The 24,467-nt window shown below is 37.9% G+C and overlaps 2 protein-coding genes across 6 annotated transcripts in view; both read right to left on the minus strand.

Moving 5' to 3' along the window:
- Window positions 1–1,630: 1,630 nt before the first annotated feature.
- Window positions 1,631–19,529, minus strand: LOC113505707. Its single transcript, XM_026888514.1, has 26 exons — window positions 19,377–19,529; window positions 18,009–18,087; window positions 17,551–17,693; window positions 16,966–17,206; window positions 16,255–16,579; window positions 15,703–15,785; window positions 15,036–15,189; window positions 14,175–14,324; window positions 13,510–13,596; window positions 12,836–12,967; window positions 12,015–12,149; window positions 11,056–11,158; window positions 10,937–11,012; window positions 10,512–10,886; window positions 8,047–8,164; window positions 7,433–7,570; window positions 6,680–6,818; window positions 5,450–5,591; window positions 4,723–4,863; window positions 4,066–4,125; window positions 3,489–3,545; window positions 3,204–3,246; window positions 3,004–3,081; window positions 2,666–2,722; window positions 2,352–2,422; window positions 1,631–1,780 (listed from the first exon to the last, which is right to left on the minus strand). Exons 2-26 carry the CDS (start codon window positions 18,084–18,086, stop codon window positions 1,688–1,690), a joined length of 3,219 nt encoding a protein of 1,072 aa, XP_026744315.1. The 5' UTR covers window position 18,087; window positions 19,377–19,529; the 3' UTR covers window positions 1,631–1,687.
- A 1,256-nt stretch (window positions 19,530–20,785) lies between these two features.
- LOC113505570 (heterogeneous nuclear ribonucleoprotein L) overlaps window positions 20,786–24,467 on the minus strand; it is a 396,434-nt gene continuing 392,752 nt past the window's right edge. For all 5 annotated transcript variants that reach the window (XM_026888355.1, XM_026888354.1, XM_026888353.1 and 2 more), the window contains one exon: window positions 20,786–23,654. In XM_026888355.1, the coding sequence (XP_026744156.1) occupies window positions 23,651–23,654 (4 nt within the window). In that variant the 3' untranslated portion in view covers window positions 20,786–23,650. The remainder of the gene's footprint in view (window positions 23,655–24,467) is intronic.

Raw genomic sequence — 24,467 nt, forward strand, 5'->3', positions numbered from 1 at the left:
ATTAAATTAGTACTAAAGTCAAAATAAACAGACTAGACCATAGTAAGTACTATTTCTTGATAACTATATCATTAATAATGTTATTAAATATTTAACATCCCTACTAATATTATAAATGCGAAAGTAACTCTGTCTGTCTGTTACACTTTCACGTGTAAACCCCTGAACTGATTTTAATGAAATTTGGTACAGAGACAGAGTAGACCTTGAAAAAGGACATAGGGTAGTTTTTATCCCGGACTCTTGGAAACGCGATATAACCGACCTCGACGCGGGCGAAGCCGCGGGCTAAAAGCTAGTTGGAAATAAACTACTTAATTCGAATTTTAAATGCTTATTGAAATTGGTATAATTTGAACTATTATATGTGAAATTAACTATATTTATTTATTTATACAAAATGCCTAAACAGCAACATAATGAAATACTCGTTACTCAGTCTATATTAACTAGTTTTTAATTAATTATTTTAAAGAACAGAGTACTCCTGTATTTTTATATTAAGTTAAATACTTCATGTACCTATATTGGCAATTTTAGACTATGGAAGTTGCCACAAGTATTCTTAGGCGAGTAATTTATACAAAACCTAAAATGTATGAAATTTTCATTTCATCATCATCATCATCATCTCAGCCTATAGCAGTCCACTGCTGGACGTAGGCCTCTCCATAATTTCTCCAGCGCGACCGGTTCGTTGCCACCTGCATCCAACGGAATTTTCATTTCCATTCAACAATTTCAATCTCATACATTTCGAATATAGTAAATTATTGTATAAATATAAATGGTGGCTGGAAACAATTAAGAATTATTTTCGTTTCTTTTTTAAATCGACTCCCGCACTAAGGAATTCAAGCTTTGTGTCGCGGAGGGTTTCACAGACGTTCAAATGCACAATTTAAAGACACCCAGACTCAGGACAAGCATTTGTGAATCACACAAATGTTTGTCCTACGCGGAGATCGAATCCGCGACACTTCCCACAGTGGGTTTGGCGTGGTGACCTCAACCACTCGGTTGTCCGTGCAGTCATTGCAAGTAAATGCATGAGTATGTAACTTGCTTATGTGTCAAATACACGAAGGGAGTTAAAAATTTGAAGTCTGTATCTTATGAAAATGATTCGTAGTTTTTTAAACCACTCACACACATAATTTCATTTGTGTCATGAAATCACGAGGAATTTGAATTGAAATCCAAAATCGCCAACTCAGAGTAAGCATGTGTTATAATTAATGTTCAATCTATCCCTACCCAAGAAGAGACTTCTTTATTTTGAATTTAATCGCCTGTTGGTCTGGTGGATAGTTGCCCTGACTGCTTTACTAGAGGTCCTGGGTTCGATTCCCACACTTAACAAATGTTTGTGTGATGACGATAATTGTTCTTTATCCTGGTGTAATTTATCTATATTATGTATGTACATATTTACATGTATTTTCATCAGTTGTCTAGTATTCATTATACAAGCCTCGCTCAGTTTGAGACTAGATGGCGTTGTGTGGAGTTGTAGAATAAGAAAAAAATTGAATCAATAGCAGAATAGAATAAATACTGCATCATTTCATGGGGAATTTGACAACCTGTCAAAAAGGTCATCTTAGCACGGACAGGGTATAAAGACTAATAATGTTATATAGATATATTAATGTTGATCTTCAGTGTCTGCGTGTATGTCTGTCTGTCATCGGTTGAGCGCGACCCAGCCGTTGTTCCCATCTGGCAGCTTGATCTGTATGAGCCGCACCATACCACCATTCTCGTCGTTAGCTACGATCTATAAGGATAAAATAACAGTTTATTAGACATACTGTTCCTTAATGATGTTGTTAATAATGAACTGGTGGAGATATTATCTATTTTGCAAAATCAACAAGGGTTATTATCAATTTTTTAATGCAATAATAACGCTTATCTCCGGTATCGTTGTAAAATAACGTATGTTCTTCGTGAATATATTATTTTTGATAGCAGCATCACTGTTATCTTGATTTTAATAAGAAGATGTAATCGCAACAATATTTGGTCCTAAAAAAATCTTTTCTAAAGTTGACTAAAACCATGGTAAAACAGAACTTTTTGTATTTGATATTGAAACCTAATATATAAAATTATCGTGTTGGGTGAAACTTAGAAACCTTCTTCATAATTATTTGTTGCCTTATTATGCAAAATATATTGTTATTTTTCTACGAATCCCTCATTACGGAATTTAATCCTTGTGTCTTGGATTTCACAAACATTTGGTCGAACCCGCAATACGTCGCGCTAAGTGGCTTTGGCGTGGTGACCTCAACCACTCAACGATCCGTGCAGTCAAAAATTAGTTTAACTAGTATAATAACTACCTCTGCCTGGTCTCCAAGTTGATCAGCATCAACTGCTTCTAAAATCGTTCCGTCAGTCCGATCAATGTTGTCTGAAAAAAATAAAAAATAGTAATGAAAAATTAAAATGTAAAAACTGTTTCTTTAAGAAAGGCCACTTTGCCCAACATTGGGAAATGTTTTGGTCCATGCATCTTTAATGGAATTTCGTACCGGTGACTTTATAATGACATTTTTGATGCAACTAATCAATTATTCTGTAATATAAAGTTTCTAGTATGTTTTAGTCCAACTAGGAATAAAAACATTTATATTTAAATAAAATTAATACTTACGTATCGTCAATAAGGTCGGATCTTCACTGTCTTGTATTAAATTCAATGTTGTTTTCTCTGTAACACAAAACAAGCAAATTTTAATGGTAATATTCTAATTATTGTTTGCTTTTAATTAGCGCTCTTAATGGTTTACATTCAAAAACGAGCCTTGCAAAGCGAAGTTAGCAGGGTTTGCTAATCATAATATATATTTCTTTACAAGAAGAAATAGCTTTTTTTAACAGCTTCATGGAGAATAGGATTGTATTAAACTGACAGCTCTATACTAATTTATATAGGATAATTACTTAAAATAATCCAATGATTTAAAATAGAATGTTTTATTTATAACTTACCATCTTGTAGAATAATCTTCTTATCTTCTGTGATATATAGTTTTGTTCCTTCTATAGCTGTTTCAGTTTCTGATTTCACTGCAACATTATTAGATTCTAGTTTAAAAAACTTATCAGGTAATTTTACGATTTAGTCAAAAACCCTGTTTTCGTCTAAACAGTGTTTTGGACTACAGCACTAAAATTAAAAATCAACTTACCAACAGACTTGACACTGTTTTCCAATTCACTCGCCTCAAATATCTGTAAGCAGATTTTATTATTAAAATTATTGCAACATTTACTATTAGGGCCCATTTAAACTATGCGAGAAATATTGTGCACGGTGTAATACATTGCTGGCTGATTACATATCACGTTAGACATACGAGCTGCGTGGCTGCACAATGTATTACAACTTGTATGGTATCTCTAAATGGGCCCTTATCGTATAACGGACTGAGAATATACAATACGTGTTAATTAGTTTAAGTAAATTCACTCACCGAGTCAAAATTGCTAGGTTTAGCTTCGACATACTGAATCTCTGGCTGTGCTACACTCTGAAAAGAGAAAATAAAAACATTGACAACATTTGAAATTCATCCTTGTGTCGCGGGGGTTTTCTTAAGTATTCAAGTCACATGCACAAAGGCACTAAGAACAAGGTTTCATGAATAACACAAACATTTGTCTTACGCGAAGATCGAACTCGCGACACATCGCGCATAGCGTTAGCCTCAGCCACTCGGCTATCCGTGCAATCTCACATAGAAATCAATCTCCAAAGTTCGTCAAAATAAAACACTTTTTATGCACGGGATAACTTCATGGGAAGAGAACCGGTCCTTTTTAAAGGCTTGCACGGGGACACAGGTCCAACATGCAGAGGCCTTGTTGAGAACTTTAATCTAAAATGTGATGGGGTATCTACCAGGGGCCATCCATTCTTCATCTACAAAACTTATTATGTTATGGACATAAAACTATTGGGTTATTGGTATAATTATCTTAAATGGTACCGTTATTAAACTCTTTATTATTAGTTTGAATATATTTTACAAGTATTGTAACAGTACTTACATTTTCCGATACTTTTATAACTCGAGGTTGATTGACAACTATCGATTCAGCCAAGTGACCCTGTGAAAATGAAAAATTTACATAAAAAGGTCACAAAAAATAATCTTATTTCGCTTTTGCGTCATCGTCATAACGAGTTCCTCAGTGTTTCGGAAGGTACGTTAAATTACTTAAATTGTGGGTCCCGGCTGTTATTCATACATTTTTGACAGTCATTACAGGTAGTCAGAAGCTTGAAAGTCTGACAACCAGTCTAAATAAGGGGTATCGTTTTACCCAGGTAGGTTGAGGAGGTCAGATAGGAAGTCGCTCCTTGTAAAACACTGGTACCTAGCTGCATCCGGTTAGACTGAAAGCCGACCACATCATTGTTGGGAAAAGGCTAGCACGATAATGACGATCACAGTTATCAATAACAACTTTCTTTAAAAAAAAACGACTCCCGCAGTAAGGAATCTAATCCTTCCATCGCGGGGGGTTTCACGAACATACAAATCATGTCACAAAGACACCCAGACTCAGAACAAGCATTCGTGGACACACAATTGCTTGTCCTGCGGGGATCGAACCCTTAACACGTCTTGCTCAGTGGGTTCGGCGTGGTGACCTCAACCACTCGGCTATCCGTGTAAAAGACAGTTGTTGTTGTACACTCACGCTGCTGTTCATATGCGCGTAGAGCAGCTGTTTCCGCATGTATCCGGCGCCGCACGCGACGCACTCGTAGGGCTTCTTGTCGGAGTGCACGAAGCGGTGCGTGTTGCGGTTGTCGCGGGAGTTGAACGACTTGCCGCAGATCTGGGTACGAAGAGGTTGGTAATGTAAATAAAATGATTCATTGAAGATGGACAGGTGTTCGTTATAGAGAAAATAGCCTTTTTTTAGATTGAGGTATGCTTTATATCATTTATATGGCAATAACGTACTTCTAATACTTGGGTGTGATTTTGGTATTTATTTTTCTAAAATATTTAAAATCAACCAATCTCAGTAGTAATAGATGAAATGAAATAAAATTATTTGTATTATTTATAATCATGTTTTTTTTTGTTAAACTTTATTTAAGTTAACTTTATTTAACCAATTTCTGTAGAGCAGCAGTGCCGTGTCAGTTTTCGAAAAATAATGACATAATCCAGTATCTTACGAATACGCGTGTACATTAGTACACACTTTTTTAAAAATTACGTCATTTTATACTGAGTTATTTCTAACGTCCAGCCATTTTTCTTTTATGTAATGCCGAATCGATAATAAGATCGATCTACGCGAAAAACTCCCTTTTATTTACATGACGGTGAGCAATAACGTCACGGCAAGCAGTTACCGTTTGTGAAGCAACCAGTAACCAACCAAAAAAAGTAAGTAGTAAAAGCGACCTTACCTCACAGACATAAGGTCTCTCCCCGCTGTGTATCCGGATGTGTTTCTTGTAATGCTCGGGGTACACGAACGACGAGTGACAGAACTCGCACTTCAGAGGCCTCTCGCCGGTGTGCGATGCCTTGATATGGTATTCTAGTAGTCTGTGGGCAAATATTAATCATTAATAATAAATAAATAAATAAATGCGGACAACATCACATACATTGTTCTGAACCCAAAGTAAGTTGCTAAAGCACTTGTGTTATGGAATTCAGATACAACGAAGGTACCACAAACACCCAGACCGGAGACAATGTACAAATGTGAATTTTTACATTGACCCGACCGGGGATCGAACCCGGGACCTCAGAGCTAGCGACACCTTGAAACCGGTGCGTACGCCACTCGACCACGGAGGTCGTCATTAAATTTCAATTGTATGTCTTCGAGTTAGAGTTTATCTAATATATAAAATTCCCGTGTCACGATGTTAGTTACCGTACTCCTCCGAAACCACTAAACCGATTTATACCAAATTTTATATGCGTATACAGTAGGTCTGAGAATAGAACAACATCTATTTTTCATACCCCTAAGAGTTAAGGTTTGCCCACACTAAAAAAATATATTTTATTTTTTGGACGAAATTGTTTGTTTTTATTTTTTTTATAATGTGGCATTAAAAATACATACAACTAGAAAAAAAAATCCGCAAAGCAACGTTTGCTGGGTCAGCTAGTATTCTTATAAATGACGCGGAGTTTTTACAAACATACAAAAGACAGACACCCAATTATATAGCATACATACATTACATACACATAATAGATAAATTAATTTTAAAGCTTTATCTGTGTTGCAAAAAAAATTATAAACTTGCCAATGCTAAGAAATCAGATTTGAATTCTAGACTGGCTTGAGGTCATTGAAGATTTAGGAAAACTTTGCGTATCGATAGTTAATATTCATGCGAGTAGCTAGAACGACCAATGGCTCTTTTTCTATAAAATATTCCTGCAGTAAGGAATTTAATCCTTGTGTCATATTGCGATTTTTTTTCTAATGTTATTGACATGATTGCTGTACTTGTGAAAAATATTATTACATTGATTTTGCTACTTACACCGTATATGAAACTAAATATTATTAAATAAAACGCCAAAATTGTTATCCTACAAGCGTTTTGTGTGTATCCTATTAGCTTATAAGATAAAATAGAATAAATAAACACATAAGCCCGGTGACAGACCTCCTCCGCTTGAACCGCTTGGGGCACTGCGTGCAGGCGTAGCGCTTGTCGTCCATGTGCGTGGCGCGGCGGTGCGAGTGCAGGTTCGAGCGCTGCGTGAAGCGGGCGCCGCAGGTCTCACACGAGAACGGACGCTCGCCTGTGAGAGGGAGGGAACAATTTGAAAAACCTGTTATTCCATTAAAATTGCGTCTTTTAGTAAACGTTTGGGTTTGCGTTTACTAGCAGAGGCAATTTTATTATTAAAGTGTCAAATTTTTTTTAATGGAAATTTGTTGAAATGTCCAATGGAATGAAATTGAAATGGTTTTTAAGGAATGTCTCTGAAACTACCATTCTGATAAAAAAATATTTCCAATTTTTGTTGCAAATTAAATTCACTACAACTTTAGTCCAGCAACTTTTTCACGTAAACTATAAAAAAAGTTATAAGCGAAAATGTTCAGAAAATCGAGAAAACAAATATATTTTCCAATAAAACATTAAAAATGATCTTAGACCATTTTTGTAGATTGTTTGTTGAGGATCAACTTTTATATGCCACATATTTGGATATTTATTCCTCTTTCACGCAACAACCACTGAACGGACTGATCTGGTATACAGATGGTTTATAACTAGGACTAACACATAGGATAGATATTTTTATCTCAATTTTATTTTTCCGTGGGATCAATCTCTGACGGGCGGGACCACTGGCAAAGGCTAGTTTTTTATCGTATATACAGAAACCACGTTATTAACGTCACTTACCAGTATGTATCCGCATATGGTCCCTGAGCTCTGCCCGCCTGGCGAAGGCTTTCCCGCAGGCCGTGCACGCAAAGGCCTTGTTCCCGGAGTGGACCACACCGTGGACCTCCAAGTTATGCTGGGTACTGAAGGCTTTATCTAGAAATACGTTATATGCTTAATACTAGCCATTTTGCATTGTACGGATAGTCGAGTGGCTGAGGTCACTAAGCCAAACATACCACGCGCGACGTATCGCGAGTTCGATCCCCGCGTCGGACAAGCGTTTGTGTGATTCACGAATGCTTGTCTTGAACATTCGTGAAAACCCCGCGTATTAAATTCCTTAATGCGGAAGTCATTTTATAAAAAGAAAATATAATTAAAATTGATCAACTATGATGAAGTGCGACTCGGACACGCGAAACTTGTACATAAAGGCAAAGAAAAAACAAAATTAATCACCCATCAAATTTATGACCGCACAAACTTACTTAATGTTGATTTTACCCAGACTGACCAAGAACCAAGCCAAGAACTGACGGATCACACAAATACTTTTTCTATAAAGGAAACGAACTTAAAAACCCTAAGAGAGGGAGGTTTACGAAGAAAAAGGATAAAAAAATACTCACTACATATATTGCAGACAAAGTCTTTGATCCCGGAGTGAGTTTTCTCGTGTTGGTTCAAATTCTGTTGCGTCAGGAACGACTTGCCGCACTGACTGCACTTGTAGGGGCGCGGGCGTAACTGTGAAAGTAACGTAGGTTTATAATAAAATTTCCAGGGCAAAAGTATAATAACCTTGTTGGTAATTATATTTTTGAGCCGTTTGGGGTTGAAACGTTCGAGACATGGGGACCAGGCGCACGCAAAGCGTTTGGTCGACCAATGATCAGAAGACTGGTCTGTAATCTCAAAGAATAAGCATCCTCTGGGCAGGTTTCCCGACAGTTTGGCAGGGATGAAAATGTATTTTTTGAAGCTCTGTAGGTAAATTGTTTATGTTGTTTTTTTTAATATCAACCCATACTTCCCTACTAATATTATAAATGTGAAAGTATCTCTGTCTGTCTGTCTGTCCAGCTTTCACGCCAAAACTACTGGACCGAAAGCAATCAAATTTGTTAAGCAGATGTTCTAGAGCCTGATAAACGACATAGGCTACTTTTTAAGTGGAAAATGCATGATATGTAATCGCCCTCACCACACCCCTCACACATTAGTCACACCCACCTCAAACATGTCACACAGGAGTCTCACCCCCGTCACACATGTCGTACCCCCCCCCCCCACACACACATGGCACACATGAGTCTCACCCCCCTCACACATGAGTCTCAACCCTTTACACATGTCACACCCCCTCACACATGTCAAACAAGAGAGTCACACACCCCTCAAACATGGCACACATGAGAGTCACACACCCCTCAAACATGTCACAGTAAAACCCCCGTCACACATGAGTGACACCCCTCTCACACATAAGTAACACCTATCTCACACATGTCACACATGAGTCTCACCCCTTTACACACGTCACACCCCCAGCACACATGTCACACATGAGTCTCACCCCGAACACATGTCACACATGAGAGTTACACCCCCCTCACACATGGCACACATGAGAGGCACACACCCCTCACACATGTGTCACACACCCCACACACATGAGTCTCAGCCCTTTACACACGTCACACCCCCTCACACATGTCACACATGAGTCACACCCCTCTCACACACATGAGTCTCACCCCTTTACACATGTCACACATGAGTCTCACACCCCCCCCCCCACACACATGAGTCTCAGCCCCCCCCCGCACACATGAGCCTTAGCCGCCCCCCACACACACATGAGCCTCAGCCCCCCCCCCCACACATGTCACACATGAGCCTCAGCCCCCCCCCCACACATGTCACACATGAGTCTACTCCTTTACACATGTCACACATGAGTCTACTCCTTTACACATGTCACACATGAGTCTCACCCCTTTACACATGTCACACCCCCTCACACATGAGTCTCAACCCTTTACACATGTCAAACAAAAGAGTCACACACCCCACACATGTCACACATGAGTCTCACTCCCCCCCACACATGTCACACATGAGTCTCACCCCTTTACACATGTCACTCCCCTTCACACATGAGTCTCAACCCTTTACACATGTCAAACAAGAGAGTCACACACCCCACACATGTCACACATGAGTCACACATCCCCCCCCACACACATGAGAGTTCCTACCACCTCACACATGTCCTACCCCCCCCCCACATGGCGCACATTAGTCTCACATGGCCCCTCCACACACATGAGTCTCACCCCCCTCACACATGTCTTACACCCCCCCCCCCACATGAGAGTAGCGACCACCTCACACATGTCACACGAGTCTCACCCCCGCAACACATGTCACACATGAGTCTCATTTCCGTCACACATGAGTCACACCCCTCTCACACACATGAATCTCACCCCCGTCACACATGAGAGTTACTACCACCTCACACATGTCACACATGAGTCTCACATCCCCCCCCTCCACACACATGATTCTCACCCCCTCACACATGTCACACATGTGTCTCACCCCCCTCACACATGTGTCTCACCCCCCTCACACATGAGTCTCACATCCCCCCCCTCACACATGAGTCTCAACCCATTACACATGTCACACCCCCTCACACATGTCAAACAAGAGAGTTACTACCACCTCACACATGTCACACATGAGTCTCACCCCCAGCACACATGTCACACATGAGTCTCACCCCCGTACACGTGTCACACATGAGAGTTACACCCTCCTCACACATGGCACACATGAGAGGCACACACCCCTCACACATGTGTCACACACCCCTCACACATGAGTTACACCCCTCACAAATGAGTCACACTCACCTCACACATGTCACACACCCCTCACACATGAGTCTCACCCCCTCTCACATCCCAAAAACAGTTTGTGCAACAGTGAGCCAATTACAAGCCTTCGCTGATAGGAGATCGCATAGCAATTAATGTTTTGTGTGAAAAAAATAGGCAGAAGAATATAATATTGTGTTACTCACGGCGTGCGTCTTGAGATGCGCCTGATGCGTGTACTTGGAGGCGAAGGCCTTCCTGCAGACGTGACACACGTGCGGGCGCGCGCCCGAGTGCACGTTAGCGTGCTCCGCCAGCAGCGCGCGGCTGCTGTAGCACTTGCCGCACGTCGCGCAGCGGTGCGGGGCGGCCCGCGCGCCTGCCCCGCCCGCCGCCCGCCCAGCCGCGTGCGAGGCTGGGGAGAGGGGTTGGGTACTATATAACATACTAGCTGGTGCTACAGCAGCGCGCGGCTGCTGTAGCACTTGCCGCACGTCGCGCAGCGGTGCGGGGCGGCCCGCGCGCCTGCCCCGCCCGCCGCCCGCCCAGCCGCGTGCGAGGCTGGGGAGAGGGGTTGGGTACTATATAACATACTAGCTGGTGCTACAGCAGCGCGCGGCTGCTGTAGCACTTGCCGCACGTCGCGCAGCGGTGCGGGGCGGCCCGCGCGCCTGCCCCGCCCGCCGCCCGCCCAGCCGCGTGCGAGGCTGGGGAGAGGGGTTGGGTACTATATAACATACTAGCTGGTGCTACAGCAGCGCGCGGCTGCTGTAGCACTTGCCGCACGTCGCGCAGCGGTGCGGGGCGGCCCGCGCGCCTGCCCCGCCCGCCGCCCGCCCAGCCGCGTGCGAGGCTGGGGAGAGGGGTTGGGTACTATATAACATACTAGCTGGTACTACAGCAGCGCGCGGCTGCTGTAGCACATTGCTTGTTTCGGAGACTTCTAACGTGGACTGCACTTCTGACAGGCTCGTCTTCAGGAAGAAAATGGCGGGAGGCCACATTCAGTGCTATGGCTGTGGTCCCAATATGAAGCGAGGAGGCCGACGCTCTTTACAAGTCGGCCCCCACACAACACGAGAAAGTGACCTATGGGCTCACACTACTGGCCGGTGGAAGCCTGCGGTCGGTTAATGAAGAATTGCAATGCATTGCCATACACCGACACAAAAACGCGGATGATGTAGCACGGTGGTTCAGGTTCAGTCATTAAGGGTCTGACACTACCCATTTCCTCCCCCGAGGGAGTGGGCGTCCATGGGGATTCCCTCGCCTTACTAAAAAAGGATCTTGGTGACGTCGACGTGGTCGAACGTGACACAGCTTGCTGCAGCTGAACAGCTTTTGCAGGTCTTTAGCCACGAAAGTTGGCACATCATCCGGGTTGGCCACCTCCAACAAGGTGATCATGGACGCTCTTCTTTATGCCGTCTCTCCGTCTAGACGGCATCTGCATGTACAATTGCAGCAACTGCATTTTTTATTATTATTTTTTTAATGCGGCAATCTCACAGTTCTGAACCCAAAGTAAGTTGCTAAAGCACTTGTGTTATGGAATTCAGATACAACGAAGGTACCACAAACACCCAGACCCGAGACAATGTAGAAATGTGAATTTTTACTCTAACCCGGGACCTCAGAGCTAGCGACACCTTGAGACCGGTGCGTACGCCACTCGACCACGGAGGTCAGTATAACTTGCCACTTACCTATATGAGTGGTATAGTCTGTCCGTCTTCTCATGATCTCTCCACAGAACTGGCAAATGTAGATACGCGCGTCGTGGACGCTCTTCAGATGACGCATCATGGTCTCTGCGTCGCCCAGTGTTGGGGAACTTGCATCTGTGTGGGGTATACAATATAGTTAATTAATTATTATATATGTAGTAAATAAATAATATAAGATCAATTATAATTTTGTTCAGATCACAGCCTGACCGATGGGCATAAATCGTTACCCACTAGACGCCAGTGGAAGGACCTCGTTGTATAAAATTAAATATTCGAATTCAATATTTTTTAGAAATCTGTCTGAAGCTAAAGGATTATATAGTTTAATATTTTGAGAATTAGTCAAATACTTTATGTTCGCGCCATCTATTGACGCTGAATGTGGACTAACACATTTTGTGTAACGGTGATAGTGTCAATGGTAATGTGTCGCCATCTTGCGACAAAATGCATCCGATTGTCGATGATCGGCAGCGCTTTTATTGGCGTGCTGCGCAACACTCTCGTCTCTTTCTTCTTCGTATCTTCTTGCAAGCAGTTACACATTATGTAATAACGTATCGATTTTGTTATTTAATATATTTGTTATAAAGCACAGTAAACGTGTTTTTTGAATCTGGACGACAAGGACGAGAACCACTGATCCTGCACACTCTATCTTGGCCTTTTTCGTAAAATTAAAGAAATTCATTCATAAAACACAAAAAAAAATCAACGGCCTATTTTTCTAAAAATGAAGTTACTACGCTATTATAGTTAGTGTGAATGAATTAATAAGTTGCTGAGTGTTCCCCCACCGTTCCTGTCGCACAGCAGACAGCGGTAGCGGCCGGCCTCGCGCGCCACCACGCGCAGCGGCGGCCGCGGCGCCGACGACACCGACTTCACGCGGAACATCTCGCCAGACTCCACCTTGATGAAGGCGCCGCCTGGGCGACGTGAACACGTGTACGGAACTACTACGGTATAGGATAACTTGCTGGTTGGAAAAGCATACTGTGCAAAAATAATTATCACAGTAAATATGTATTTGTAACCGACACAAGGAAGTGGAAGTCTTTTTACATCGCATAATGAACCTAAGAATTCTCGAGAATGCGCGAGGACTAGTTAGTGTAGTCGAGTTAGTTAATTTGTTTGTTATACACTTGACATAAAGTTCATTACGCGATGTACAAAAACTTCCATTCCGTTCTATTCCGCGGCGGTATAAATTGAGCCTTGAGCATTCTAATAATTTCATAAACGGATGTTCAAATAGAACCATCTTGACGATTTAATAAAAAGTGTATTTTGACACATAAACAAAACATTATAACGTATGCTGTTTACCCAAACAATTAGTTGAATTCATAGTAAGTTAAAAAATTGTTTTTCTTAAAATCACGGTAGATGGCGTTGTACAACTACGATATTGAGATTCAAAACCTCTTTGTGTATATTGTTATCGTCATGATTTTTGTTGACATACCTTGTTCCTGAGCCGCCGCAATGATAGCATTCGCAGTTTCCTCATCGCCGGACACTTGCAACTCGATCTGAGACTCATCGTTCGAATCTGTAGACAAGGTTATAGATGACTCGGTGACCCAGCAAACGTGTTATTCAACCGAATTGAAAATTAGGTGGTTAACAATTCGTCTGTTTTTGTTTGTTTCCTCAGAATTTCGGATTGGATGGACCTTTTAGTTTGATTTTTTTTTATTTTAGGTAAAATAGTTCGATAAAATTTCGATTCAATTTAAATAATATCATACCATATTAATTACTTATCCGTGTTTAGGAAGGCACGACAAACTGTTGGTCCCGGCTGTTGTTCATACACCTTTGACAGTCGTTACGGTACGGTACGGTATAGGTATTATATAATAATATATCCTGCGACAACTCACACACAGTTATCTGATCCCAAGCTAGCCAGAGCTTGTATTATGAGTACTAGACAACTGATACTTATATATTTCTAAATACATCAATATAGATAAATTACACCCAGAACAAATGATCATGCTCATCACATAAACATTTGTCCTGGGTGGGAATCGAACCCACGACCTCCGGTATAGCAGTCAGGGTCACTAACCACTAGACCAACAGGCCCGTCAATTGCCCTACAGCATATTATTATCCTATTACCTTGGCTGTCCCCATTCTCGAGCTGGTCTCCATCCTGCTGCGAGTCCTCATCGGGCATGACCAGTGAGATCTCTCCTCCTTCGTATATGAATTTCTGTCCGGACATCATGCGGAGTATGGAACCGTTTTCACTGTCCACTACTATTGTGTCTGTGGGGGGATAGTAAATTAGTGTAGTCGAGTTAGTTAAGTCAATTAAATGGGGTGATGTGAATGTAAAATACTAGTTGTTCCCCGCGGTTTACTCCATAATAGACATTATCATATTATGTTTTTTTTTATTTATCCATACTAATATATAAAGCTGAAGAGTTTGTTTGTTTGAACGCGCTAATCTCAGGAACTACTGGTCCAAATAAAAAAATCTTTTTGTGTTGAATAGACCATTCATCGAGGAAGGCTTTAGGTTATAAACCATTACGCTGCGACTTATAATAGCAAAGATACAATGGAAAATGTGAAAAAAACAGGGCAGGTACGAATCATAGCTTATATCTTCTACCCACGGGGACGAAGTCGCGGGCAACAGCTAGTTTTATGACAAAATAGTTTCCCGTAGTTAGGAACCATTTAGAAACTCCATAAATATTCCAAGCACTCCATATTACGAAGCGAAACGTGACTAAAATGTGACAAAGGTAAAGGTTCTGCTCTAACTTACAAACTAATTTTATATTTTCCCGTATCTGGCTTAAATTAGTTATGATGGATAGAAGGCTGGTATAAAGCGTTAAACTGTTGTACAAGACTAAAGTCACATTTAGTCAAATGCAGTCAAACGATTTAAACAGTTTTTTGTAATCAGAGAATAATTAAGGCTTTCGAATTGAAAAATTGAATGGCATCATAATGTACACTCACGGCCATCATCATCATCATCATCACCGTTCATGATCTGCAGCTTGCCGAGGATGTAGTTCTGTGTGTCGGTCACGTCTTCATCATCAGCTGTTGATAACGACGGGAGACCCACGTTGAGGTACTCCGACACTTCAGTTGATGACTCCGGTTGGGACTGGAATGTGAGAAACCGTTATTTTTATTTAAATGGAGATGGTATTGATACTCTACTCTTCATCTTCAAAGTTTATGGAGCTGCGCACCCCGGGCCCCTTCTACTGCTTTAGCCAGAGCCACGGGATCGCTCGCGCATACTCTGCGCGACTCTGACTGGCTCTAGTCCTTTGGACTCCTTCTCAAGGGATGGGTGTAAAAAGCCCACCCCTCACTCCTCATAAGAACGGGTGCGCAGGACGACGCGTCCGTCTCCTTCTTGGCCTGCTAGCTGGATCTGGAGGACCTAATGGATGCCTATTACCTCGCACAAAGAGGTGGCCATTCATCCAAAATATATCTTTTGGATCAGAAAGTTTTTGGCGGAGATATAGCAAGAGCTAGGTAGTTATTTGGATATTCTTTTCTCTTATATCGTCTGCATCAGATCCCACAGCTGGGAAAAGGCCTCCCCCTTATTCTTCCAGACCTAAAATGATTTCTACTTGATCTATTTAAATCTTGGTAAACTTACAACAAAGTTTACCTGCATATCTTCAACTTGCAGTACAATGTTCCCGTTTTCAGTTTTACTTACAGGCATCACGGATAAACAGTCTGCAAAATAAAATATAACATTTATTTAATAAAATAACCGGTTAAATGAGAAACAGACTCGCGACAAAACAAATTATAATGTCAATTTGTTTATCAAGGGATCTCGCCAATGTAAAAACGGGTTTTCTTTCATCATTTATAGCGATTCCTGAAGTAATAAATTTAATACTTGCGTCGCTAGGCTACTAACATTGAATTCACATGCACAAAAACACCCAGATTCATTACAAGCATTCGTAGATTACAAGAATGCTTGTCCAACGCGGGTATGAAACCAGCGACAAGTCGCGCAAAGTGGGTTTGGCGTGGTGACCTCAACCACTCAGCTATCCGTGCAGTCATAATCATAACCACTTAGGGTTAGGATAGTATTTATCCCGATTTTATGTTCCCGTGGGATCATTTTTGATTTGTAACGGGCGGAGTCACTGGCAACAGCTAGTTCATAAATAATTATAAAAAGACTCACCCTCATCAATCTCCATATTATGTTCATCATTGTTTTCGACTTTTTCTTCTTCATTCTTAAAGTCTATCTTAGTCAGGGATCCAGACAAAAAATCCTTAGGCAAAGAGTCCACATTGAAACTTAATATAGAACTTTTCTGAGTCATATTATTTTGAGAAGTTGTTATTCCCATGTCTTCTTTCAAGGAGTTAGTTAAAGTTGTCAGTATGTTTGTGTCTGCGTTTGTTTGTTTGTCTGCTGGTTTAGCGGTGGATGTTTTTATAGTTTGAGTCAATACTGAAGAGCCTACGGTTACTTTGAGGTTTAGCGTTGATGCTGATATTGGCTGAAATGTTAAATATTCGAGTTATTTATTTTTAAATATTCTATTAAAAACTCTACTAGGGAATTAAATCCTTATGTGGGAGGTTCACAAACAATCAAGCACGCAGAAAGAGACCCAGACTCAGGACAGGCATTTGTGGGCCACACCACACACATGGATCAATTCAGTAGATTTGGCGAAGAGAGAAAAAAAAATATCAAACTAAAAAAAAACTGTTTTCAGAGCGTCATTCTGAATGGTTAAGTAAATTTTTTATCTTAAACATTATGTCTATAACAAAATCATTACATCCAACTGAAAAATAGACATTAGGTATCTAAACTTTTCTATTATTCATAGAAATACTACACAAAGAAACTTATTAACTGAATAAGTTACCATAATACCTTTATCTGAGGCACAAGCAAATTATTTTTCGACAGTGTTGCCAACTTCCCCACTTTGAGCAGTAAATCCGGTGGTATAGGTTGTAATTTTGATGCTGGCAACACAAACTTCTTCCCCACAGCGGGCTTGGGTTTTGGTGGAGAATTCTGTACATTCTTCTCATAATCTTCATAAGTTAGGTTATGACTTTGTAGAGACAGTTTGAACTGGGTTAGTAATTCTGTTTTTATAGCTTGTAATCTGAAAATAAGAGAATTAGATTAAAACATTTATATACCCAAGAGTATTAAAAAACATTAAATACAAATCTATTTTGTGGTACCGACGGTTTAAGAAAAAAGGTCATACATCACATTAATGATCGTAACAACCGTTGCTAAACTTCAATTTTAATATTTATTAGTTTTTAGTATAGTGACAACACTAATACATCATCTGTGAAAATTTTAAGCGTCTAGCTGTCATGATTCATGAGATACAGCCTGGTGCCAAACAGACTAACAGACAGCAGAACATTAGTAACAGGGTTTCATTTTCACCTTTTATGACAGAACCCTAAATACATAAACAAACAATATACTCACTTAACTTGCATGGAGTCATAATCGGAGCAGCTCTTGTGGCACTTCTTACACAAGATGTTGGAGTGGACCTTGTTATCCTCGACCGCTTTGCCCACTATCTCACCCAGAACCTCACTGATCCGCTTTCCAGATGTCAATATGTTCTGTAATTATTAAATCAAATTTTATATCCATACAAATATATTATGACAGTCATAAATGATGAAAACTACTGTATCTTACGTATAAAGGCAAACCCCTGAGGTTTTCTGACGTTTCTTTTCATGGTAACCAGGTAAACATCAAAAACTAAAATATCCCAAAAGTATATCAAACACATTTAAGTGGATCAGAGTCCTTATCTTAAGTACCTCAACAGGAATAACTGTTCGCTCACTTTATTCATAAAAGAATAAATATTTTTTTCTTTTGAATAACTAATTATGATTCAAAATTACATTGTCTATTTTAATACTTACATGTTCACCAAACAGGCTAGTCGCATTTCTAAGTGAGAGGCCCGTGCGGTTGTTGCATATAAAGCAGCATTGATTCATGCTGGAAACATGTACAAGAATATATTAATATATTCTGACACTGCAAGAATGTTCAACACCTCATCCTTAATTGGTATTCAGGTTTAAATCCCTTATTCAATGATTGATGTAATACTACCTAATGGTAATATATGGTTTTTAATGTTATTACAATAATAAAAAAAAGTATAGATTTTTGCCCTACAAATGGATACAGGAAAAAACCTTCACTTATTGGTTCCTTAAATTTTCCATTATAATTTTTTGTTCTAGTTGGCAACAGACATACATAATCTGTGACAATTTGAAATGCTAGCTATACAGTTCATAAGATACAGACTGACAACAGAGCCTTGGCTTAAGATAAAAAAAACTAAAGTAAAAAACAAATCTCTGAAATAATACTTTAACTGCTAAACTATGTAGCAGTTAAAGTCACAGTTGTAACATGACTTAAACCTCCAAAAAGGCAAAAGAATAGGCTAATTTTCGCCTCAGTAACCAACATCTAGGTGAGGATAACACAACATAAATATGTACACTAAATTAATAGTTTCATATATTATAAGTTGCATTCAGCATTTGGTTTGTAAGGGGCCAAGTGATGCATACACTTGCCTCTATGATAAGTTACAATCTTAGCAATTACCATCCAATGTTTTATTTAAAATTGTCTATCAAGTCTTTTCTTGTCAATAGTAATTTAACATTCGCGCCCAACCTTGGATTATGTCAAGTAACTCAACAGTAAACAAATACTTATAGCCACAATCAAGATTATAAAAGAATGTTATTTTTAATTCCCACATTTTTTGCTTCGATAAAACATTTCATTGTGTTTTGTTATCAAAACGTAAGAAAGTTAGTGTCGGTCACTTAATAAACCATTTAACATAGCTTGCAGTCATAAATATTAATTGTTCTAACTGAGAAATGAAAGTTTAACAACTTTTACGCTAGTTTCAATTAGTAGTTTTACTTGTGATTTATCGGAGTTGTATTTTATACAATTAGTACGGTAAGTTCATTCAGAACAAATACTAAAACATTTCTCTTATGTAATTGAAAAGAAAATAAGATGAAAATCGTGATATTTCTTCTTATCACAGAAGTTTATCAATGTTTACATCGTTATCAGTTGACAATAATTTCAAAAATACTGCCACCATACACGAAAAAACATTATCAATACGCCAGCAAATTATCCTGCTAAGCTATTTCTCTTCATAAGGCAGCCATTTTGATGTCCTAGTAATCTAAATCTTAATGTTACATCGAAAAACAGCAAAAAACATACTAAATCCGACATACCTGGCCGATTTTTTCAATCTTCGGGTATTTATTAGTTTTTGAAGGTTTTCATTCGGTTTTATAAATATGTTGTCAGCAATGGAATAGTCCACAGGCAGCCACCATTACGTTTTTAATAATTTGTGTTTTAGGTTGTCACCGCTAGAGGCGCTTTTCTGATGTTTCCGGCCAGCCTGTTCTACGCTACGAAATATTTTACTCCTTGTATTCAAAGAGAATGTAATGAATTCGATTTGATCGAGTTCGTTTATCTTTGATTTGATCGTATCAAAGTAATTTAGCTGTATTCTTGAAGCAAATGAATTATACACGAAGTAGTACCGTTTAGTCGTTTGTGGACGAGAATTAGTCATACAAAAGTTGACAGTTTTTTTATTTCATTATGATGGATTTCAATTAATTTCCATAAAACAGAAAATAAAATGCACGCTTAATGTTAATTATATATAGTTCAAACGTCCTAAATCGATAAATTATTAAAAAAATGTCAAAATCTGGGTTAAAGCTGGTCCTAAAGATCATGTTAAGCTCAAAAGGCCTTTATCCGAAATTCTTTCACTCAATTCACCATTCAGTATTTTAAAGGTGTATATTAATTTTATAATACAAGTTATTTGTATATAGTTATATATTTTTATCGTACAAGCAATCAATTATTGCAATTTTTTTGTATAGAATGAAAAAAAATGCATAATTTATCAAGGTCTTTGGGAAAAAGTTATTCCTCTTTGATCGAAAATGGCGGGAAATCATTATGTTTTGAACTTTTACGAACGAGTAGGCTGGTCGGAAACAAGCAACAGGTCAAAAATCGTCAATAATCTAACTGATTACAGCAAAATATTTGTCTCTTGGGGATTTAACAGCAATGGATATGTGTTACAAAAATACTTGTAACATGCGGGGCTCGAACCCGGCCAATCAACTGTTCCATTCGGCACTCCGTTTAGGGATTGCAAAGTTGTCTGAGTACCTATAATTATTATGCTCTTACTTTTCTTGTGTATTTTATACTTACGGTTCTAACGTATCTGATACTTACAAACTCAATACTTCATTCCACTCAAAACTCCATATTTTTGGATGAGATATTGCTCGGTGTTTAAACCAGGATTCTAAAAAGTCTTATGATCTTGTAATCTTGAGCTATTTTCGTAAATGATAAAATATAGTTTTAAAATAAATAACACCTTTAATCAAAAACATTATTTATTTTTTTCTATACAATTTTACATTTTTGCGTCTCAAGTGCAGCTTTTCTATAATATTTTTTTTTTTGATAATCTAAATAATGTACAATAAAACCTAAAGATTTGAGATTTTATTAAAACAATAAACTTACTATTTATTTACATATCAACAAATGTCTTGCCATATTTAAAATATTTATACATTTAATTTTAATTGTATTTTGTGTAGTGCAAAATTTTAAAATGCATTTTTGTGACATGTATAGGTTAAGTTACAAGTGTGTTACTGCATCAGTTTTCGCTTCAAGATATTTTCATGTTTATCACTTTATCAGTGTCCCCAAATGTTTAGCTTCTTTTATAATTATTCATAAAGCATCTTCAAATAAACTGTAATAATTTTATTTACAGTTACTTTTTCTTAAACCTGAGGAATTGTACCTACTTTTATAATTTGTATAATATTCATTACATTACATTAAATGGTAATTATAATATAAAATGACATCCCCTTAATCGTTAAGAGCAAGTTAAATGCAGAAAAATTAACTTTTTTGACTACAAAGTTAGTGAAACATAAAAAGTCATTGCAAGGGTATTGTAAAATCGTCAAACTGTTGCAGTACTTGTATAACCCTATGTGTCGCCGTAAGCTAAGTATATTAACCACTGTGTATTTAGCTTAATATAAAGATTTTTTACCATTTTGTAAGTGAAATTGAGCAATTTCATACTTTATACAGAAATTTAAATTAATTTGTAAATCTTGGGTAGAATTGACTAGGTTTGTAAAGGGTTGCAAGGTTAGAAAATCTCCCTGATTTTTGGGAAATAATGTAGTACCAAAGAGATCGAGTACCAAGGAAATTTAATAGCTTTTTATTTTAGTAGTTTAATTGACAAGGCGTGTTAACAAAATGTACTATCAATTTGCTCAGTATTATAGTACAGAATTAAAATGCAAGGTTTTTAAAGAAAATAGGTAAGCATTGTTATGAAAGGCATGTGGATAAGTAGGTTGTACAGTCGCCAACACAAGTTTTACGAATCAAATTTGAATTCGGAGATGTCATTTAATTTTTCTTTAATTTTAAAATTGATAATAAACCGTGGTTAAAAAAGCTGATTTTTTGTTAAAAAAAAATCTTCAGATGCGCGTAGCATTCGCACAGAGGTAATTCAGATCTCAAATTCTACATCAGATATTTTAGTAATAATATTACTTACATTTTCATAGTATTTTCTATACTTGGTTACCTTAAAATCTTGTCTTCGTAAAACTTGTATCAATGTCATTGGTTGTGTAAGAAATGAAAGAATTTGTTTGTGTTGACATGTATTTTAATGTTTATCATGTTTCTACAAGACCTAGTAGTAGACCTATAAAATGTAGGCTAAAATGAAAAGAAAATACAATAATCATGTGCCACCGTGCCGTCTCAGTGTTGTAAGCATCTTGCAGCATACGCGTAGACATTAAAACTGATTTTCAAGTCCAAGAGTTTCTAAATATATATTATCAATCAATTTTAACATCTAGACGAGTGTTTTCGTACGTTTGAGTAGAATAGTGTCATCAAGCCAGTATTACACAATATTTATACCAATCAATTGACATGTGAAACAATATTTATATATTTCTCTGTACATCCAACACAAAATATGTAAGCTACCACGACATCAAGGTCCTAATACTAGAATATTTAGGTTTTCCATTCGAAAATATTTCTAGAGAAAAAGATATGCATCTATTTACCTGATAACATTAACTTCAGCTATATTTAGGACTAGTCGAATGCTGACTATAACACTGTTTATGTAATTTGACATTATTAATTGTTCTAGGAAAGGCATAGACAAAGGTAAAGGAATCTTAGTGTTCTATCCATAAACAGTAATATAGACACGCTACCACAAAGGTCACACCATACAAACATCTATGTCTAGACACAAAACAAAAAGTTTTTTTTAGAACAGCGCGACTATGGTGTCTGAATCTGACCTTATCCTATTCCTTGTGCAAGGCTTATTACTCAAAAGTTAAGTCGAATCATCGCTATTTTTTAAGAAATTTTTTAGAAAATCTTTACTGTTTTTTTTTCACTAATCGAATATAATTGACATTGCAATGACACTTACTACTAATCTAAAGAGTGCTAAACTATTTCTTACATTTAGATACTTTTGGTTCTTAAAACATTTTAAAAATGGTCGATAGATCGCCGCTACTCAACAAATGTTGCGAACTTAAGAACAAGCACACAAGCGTGGTCTATTAAAAACCAAAAATAAAACAATTTGTTTCTATAATATACCTCAGTTTCTTTATTTCTTGTACATTTCACAACTGTCACGTTTACAAATTAACCAAGTTTTAGATAAATTACAAATACGCGCGGACTTTACTTTCTCAGTCCGTTTTTGCGCGCTACTAAGGGAACAAGAAAGAAAAAACTAAGTACTTTCAACATTACTCACAAACTAATATCATTTTTTTTACTAAAAAATCCTCACTTAAAACGGGAAACAGTGCCGCCTTCAAAACTCATCACAATTATGTCAATGTCGATTATTTGAGTTTGAAAAAGGCACGAAAAATAATAAGTAACTAAAAACTAATTAATCAAATTAAATGGGAATATTACTTAATCGATACCTAAACCGCTAAGTCCATAAACAAAATGCAAGATGCATTCACGGAGCATCGCTCCACTCTAAATAAAAAAGAAAACAAAGAAAAAAACATGGAAATGTAATAATGTGTAATAATATGAAAAAAAATCATGTTACTGTGTCTAAAATTATATTAAAAAAACTAACTGTTAATGTCTTTATAAGAGTGATCTAGATCACAAATTGTAAAAATAAGGAATTATTCAAAAATGTTGCTAGAGCGAAAAAATCACCTCCCACAATCGGGTATTTGAATTTTTTATGGTAACTATTATCATGTAATAATAATATTTTGATTATTTGAAGGTGAAAATTTCGCTTTAGCGTCTCCCAGCACTCGTCGTGTGCCTGTGTGTGTGTGTGTTGCCGTCCGTCTTGATATGTGTGTGTGTGTGCTCCACGTCAACGCCGTTAGCTAGAAGCAAATATTTCCATGTGAGTATTGAATGTAACGAACTTACAGTTTTGACCGAAAAATTAAAGGACTATTTTATATTTCAAACACGAAAATTCAATACGGAAAAATGATGAAAAGCAACTCAAGTTAGTGTTTTCAAAAACAATCCCATTTTAAGGTCAAACCGCGACATGTCTAGTACCTAATCGTCTGTACTGTCACCAAAATGAGTAGAAAAAGATAAAAAAGGAAAGGAAACAAAAACGGAAAATTTGAAAATACAGCAGAAACTCGTGACTAGTGAAAAAGACATGTATCTAGTATTTAGTGTTTTTTCTTTATACACCTCCTAAAGTTTTTAAATTATTTATTTGTCACTGTGATATGTTTCGAAGCAATTTTACACAAACGGACGTCTCTACATTATTTAAACAAATTGACATTGACCGATCGGACAAGCGACGGTACAGTCGGGCACAACACGCTTCCTTAACAATATTTATATTATTCTACATATCTAAATCAGCGTATTTTAAGTACAAATCTATAATAAGCTTACAAGCATTGTGTTCACACACAAAATGTCATGTTGTGCACGAATGTACATTTAGATACACTTATACATATCTACATTTTTTTTATATAGCTTTTAAATTGACATAGCATATATTTATGCCATTATTATCCACATAAGATATGTCATTCCTCCATAGATATATAGTTATATATATAATATATACTGTTTGCGCGAGATTTAATTGTTTTTTTGTAAGTCTTGAAATTAGAGAACTAGCGAAATCGATGCGTTTTTGCTTATCCTGAATGAAAGCT

This window comes from Trichoplusia ni, chromosome 26 (assembly GCF_003590095.1).
Source record: "Trichoplusia ni isolate ovarian cell line Hi5 chromosome 26, tn1, whole genome shotgun sequence".
Lineage (NCBI taxonomy): Eukaryota > Metazoa > Arthropoda > Insecta > Lepidoptera > Noctuidae > Trichoplusia > Trichoplusia ni.

Excerpts from the sequence above, each read along its gene's own strand:
- LOC113505707 (XM_026888514.1), bottom strand. The coding sequence starts at position 18,086 with ATGAATCAATGCTGCTTTATATGCAACAACCGCACGGGCCTCTCACTT. Across the intron at positions 17,207-17,550 it reads TATGACTCCATGCAAGTTAA|ATTACAAGCTATAAAAACAG; the intron begins GTGAGTATATTG and ends TCTTATTTTCAG. Across the intron at positions 15,190-15,702 it reads ATATGCAGGTAAACTTTGTT|TCCCAACCGGAGTCATCAAC; the intron begins GTAAGTTTACCA and ends CTCACATTCCAG.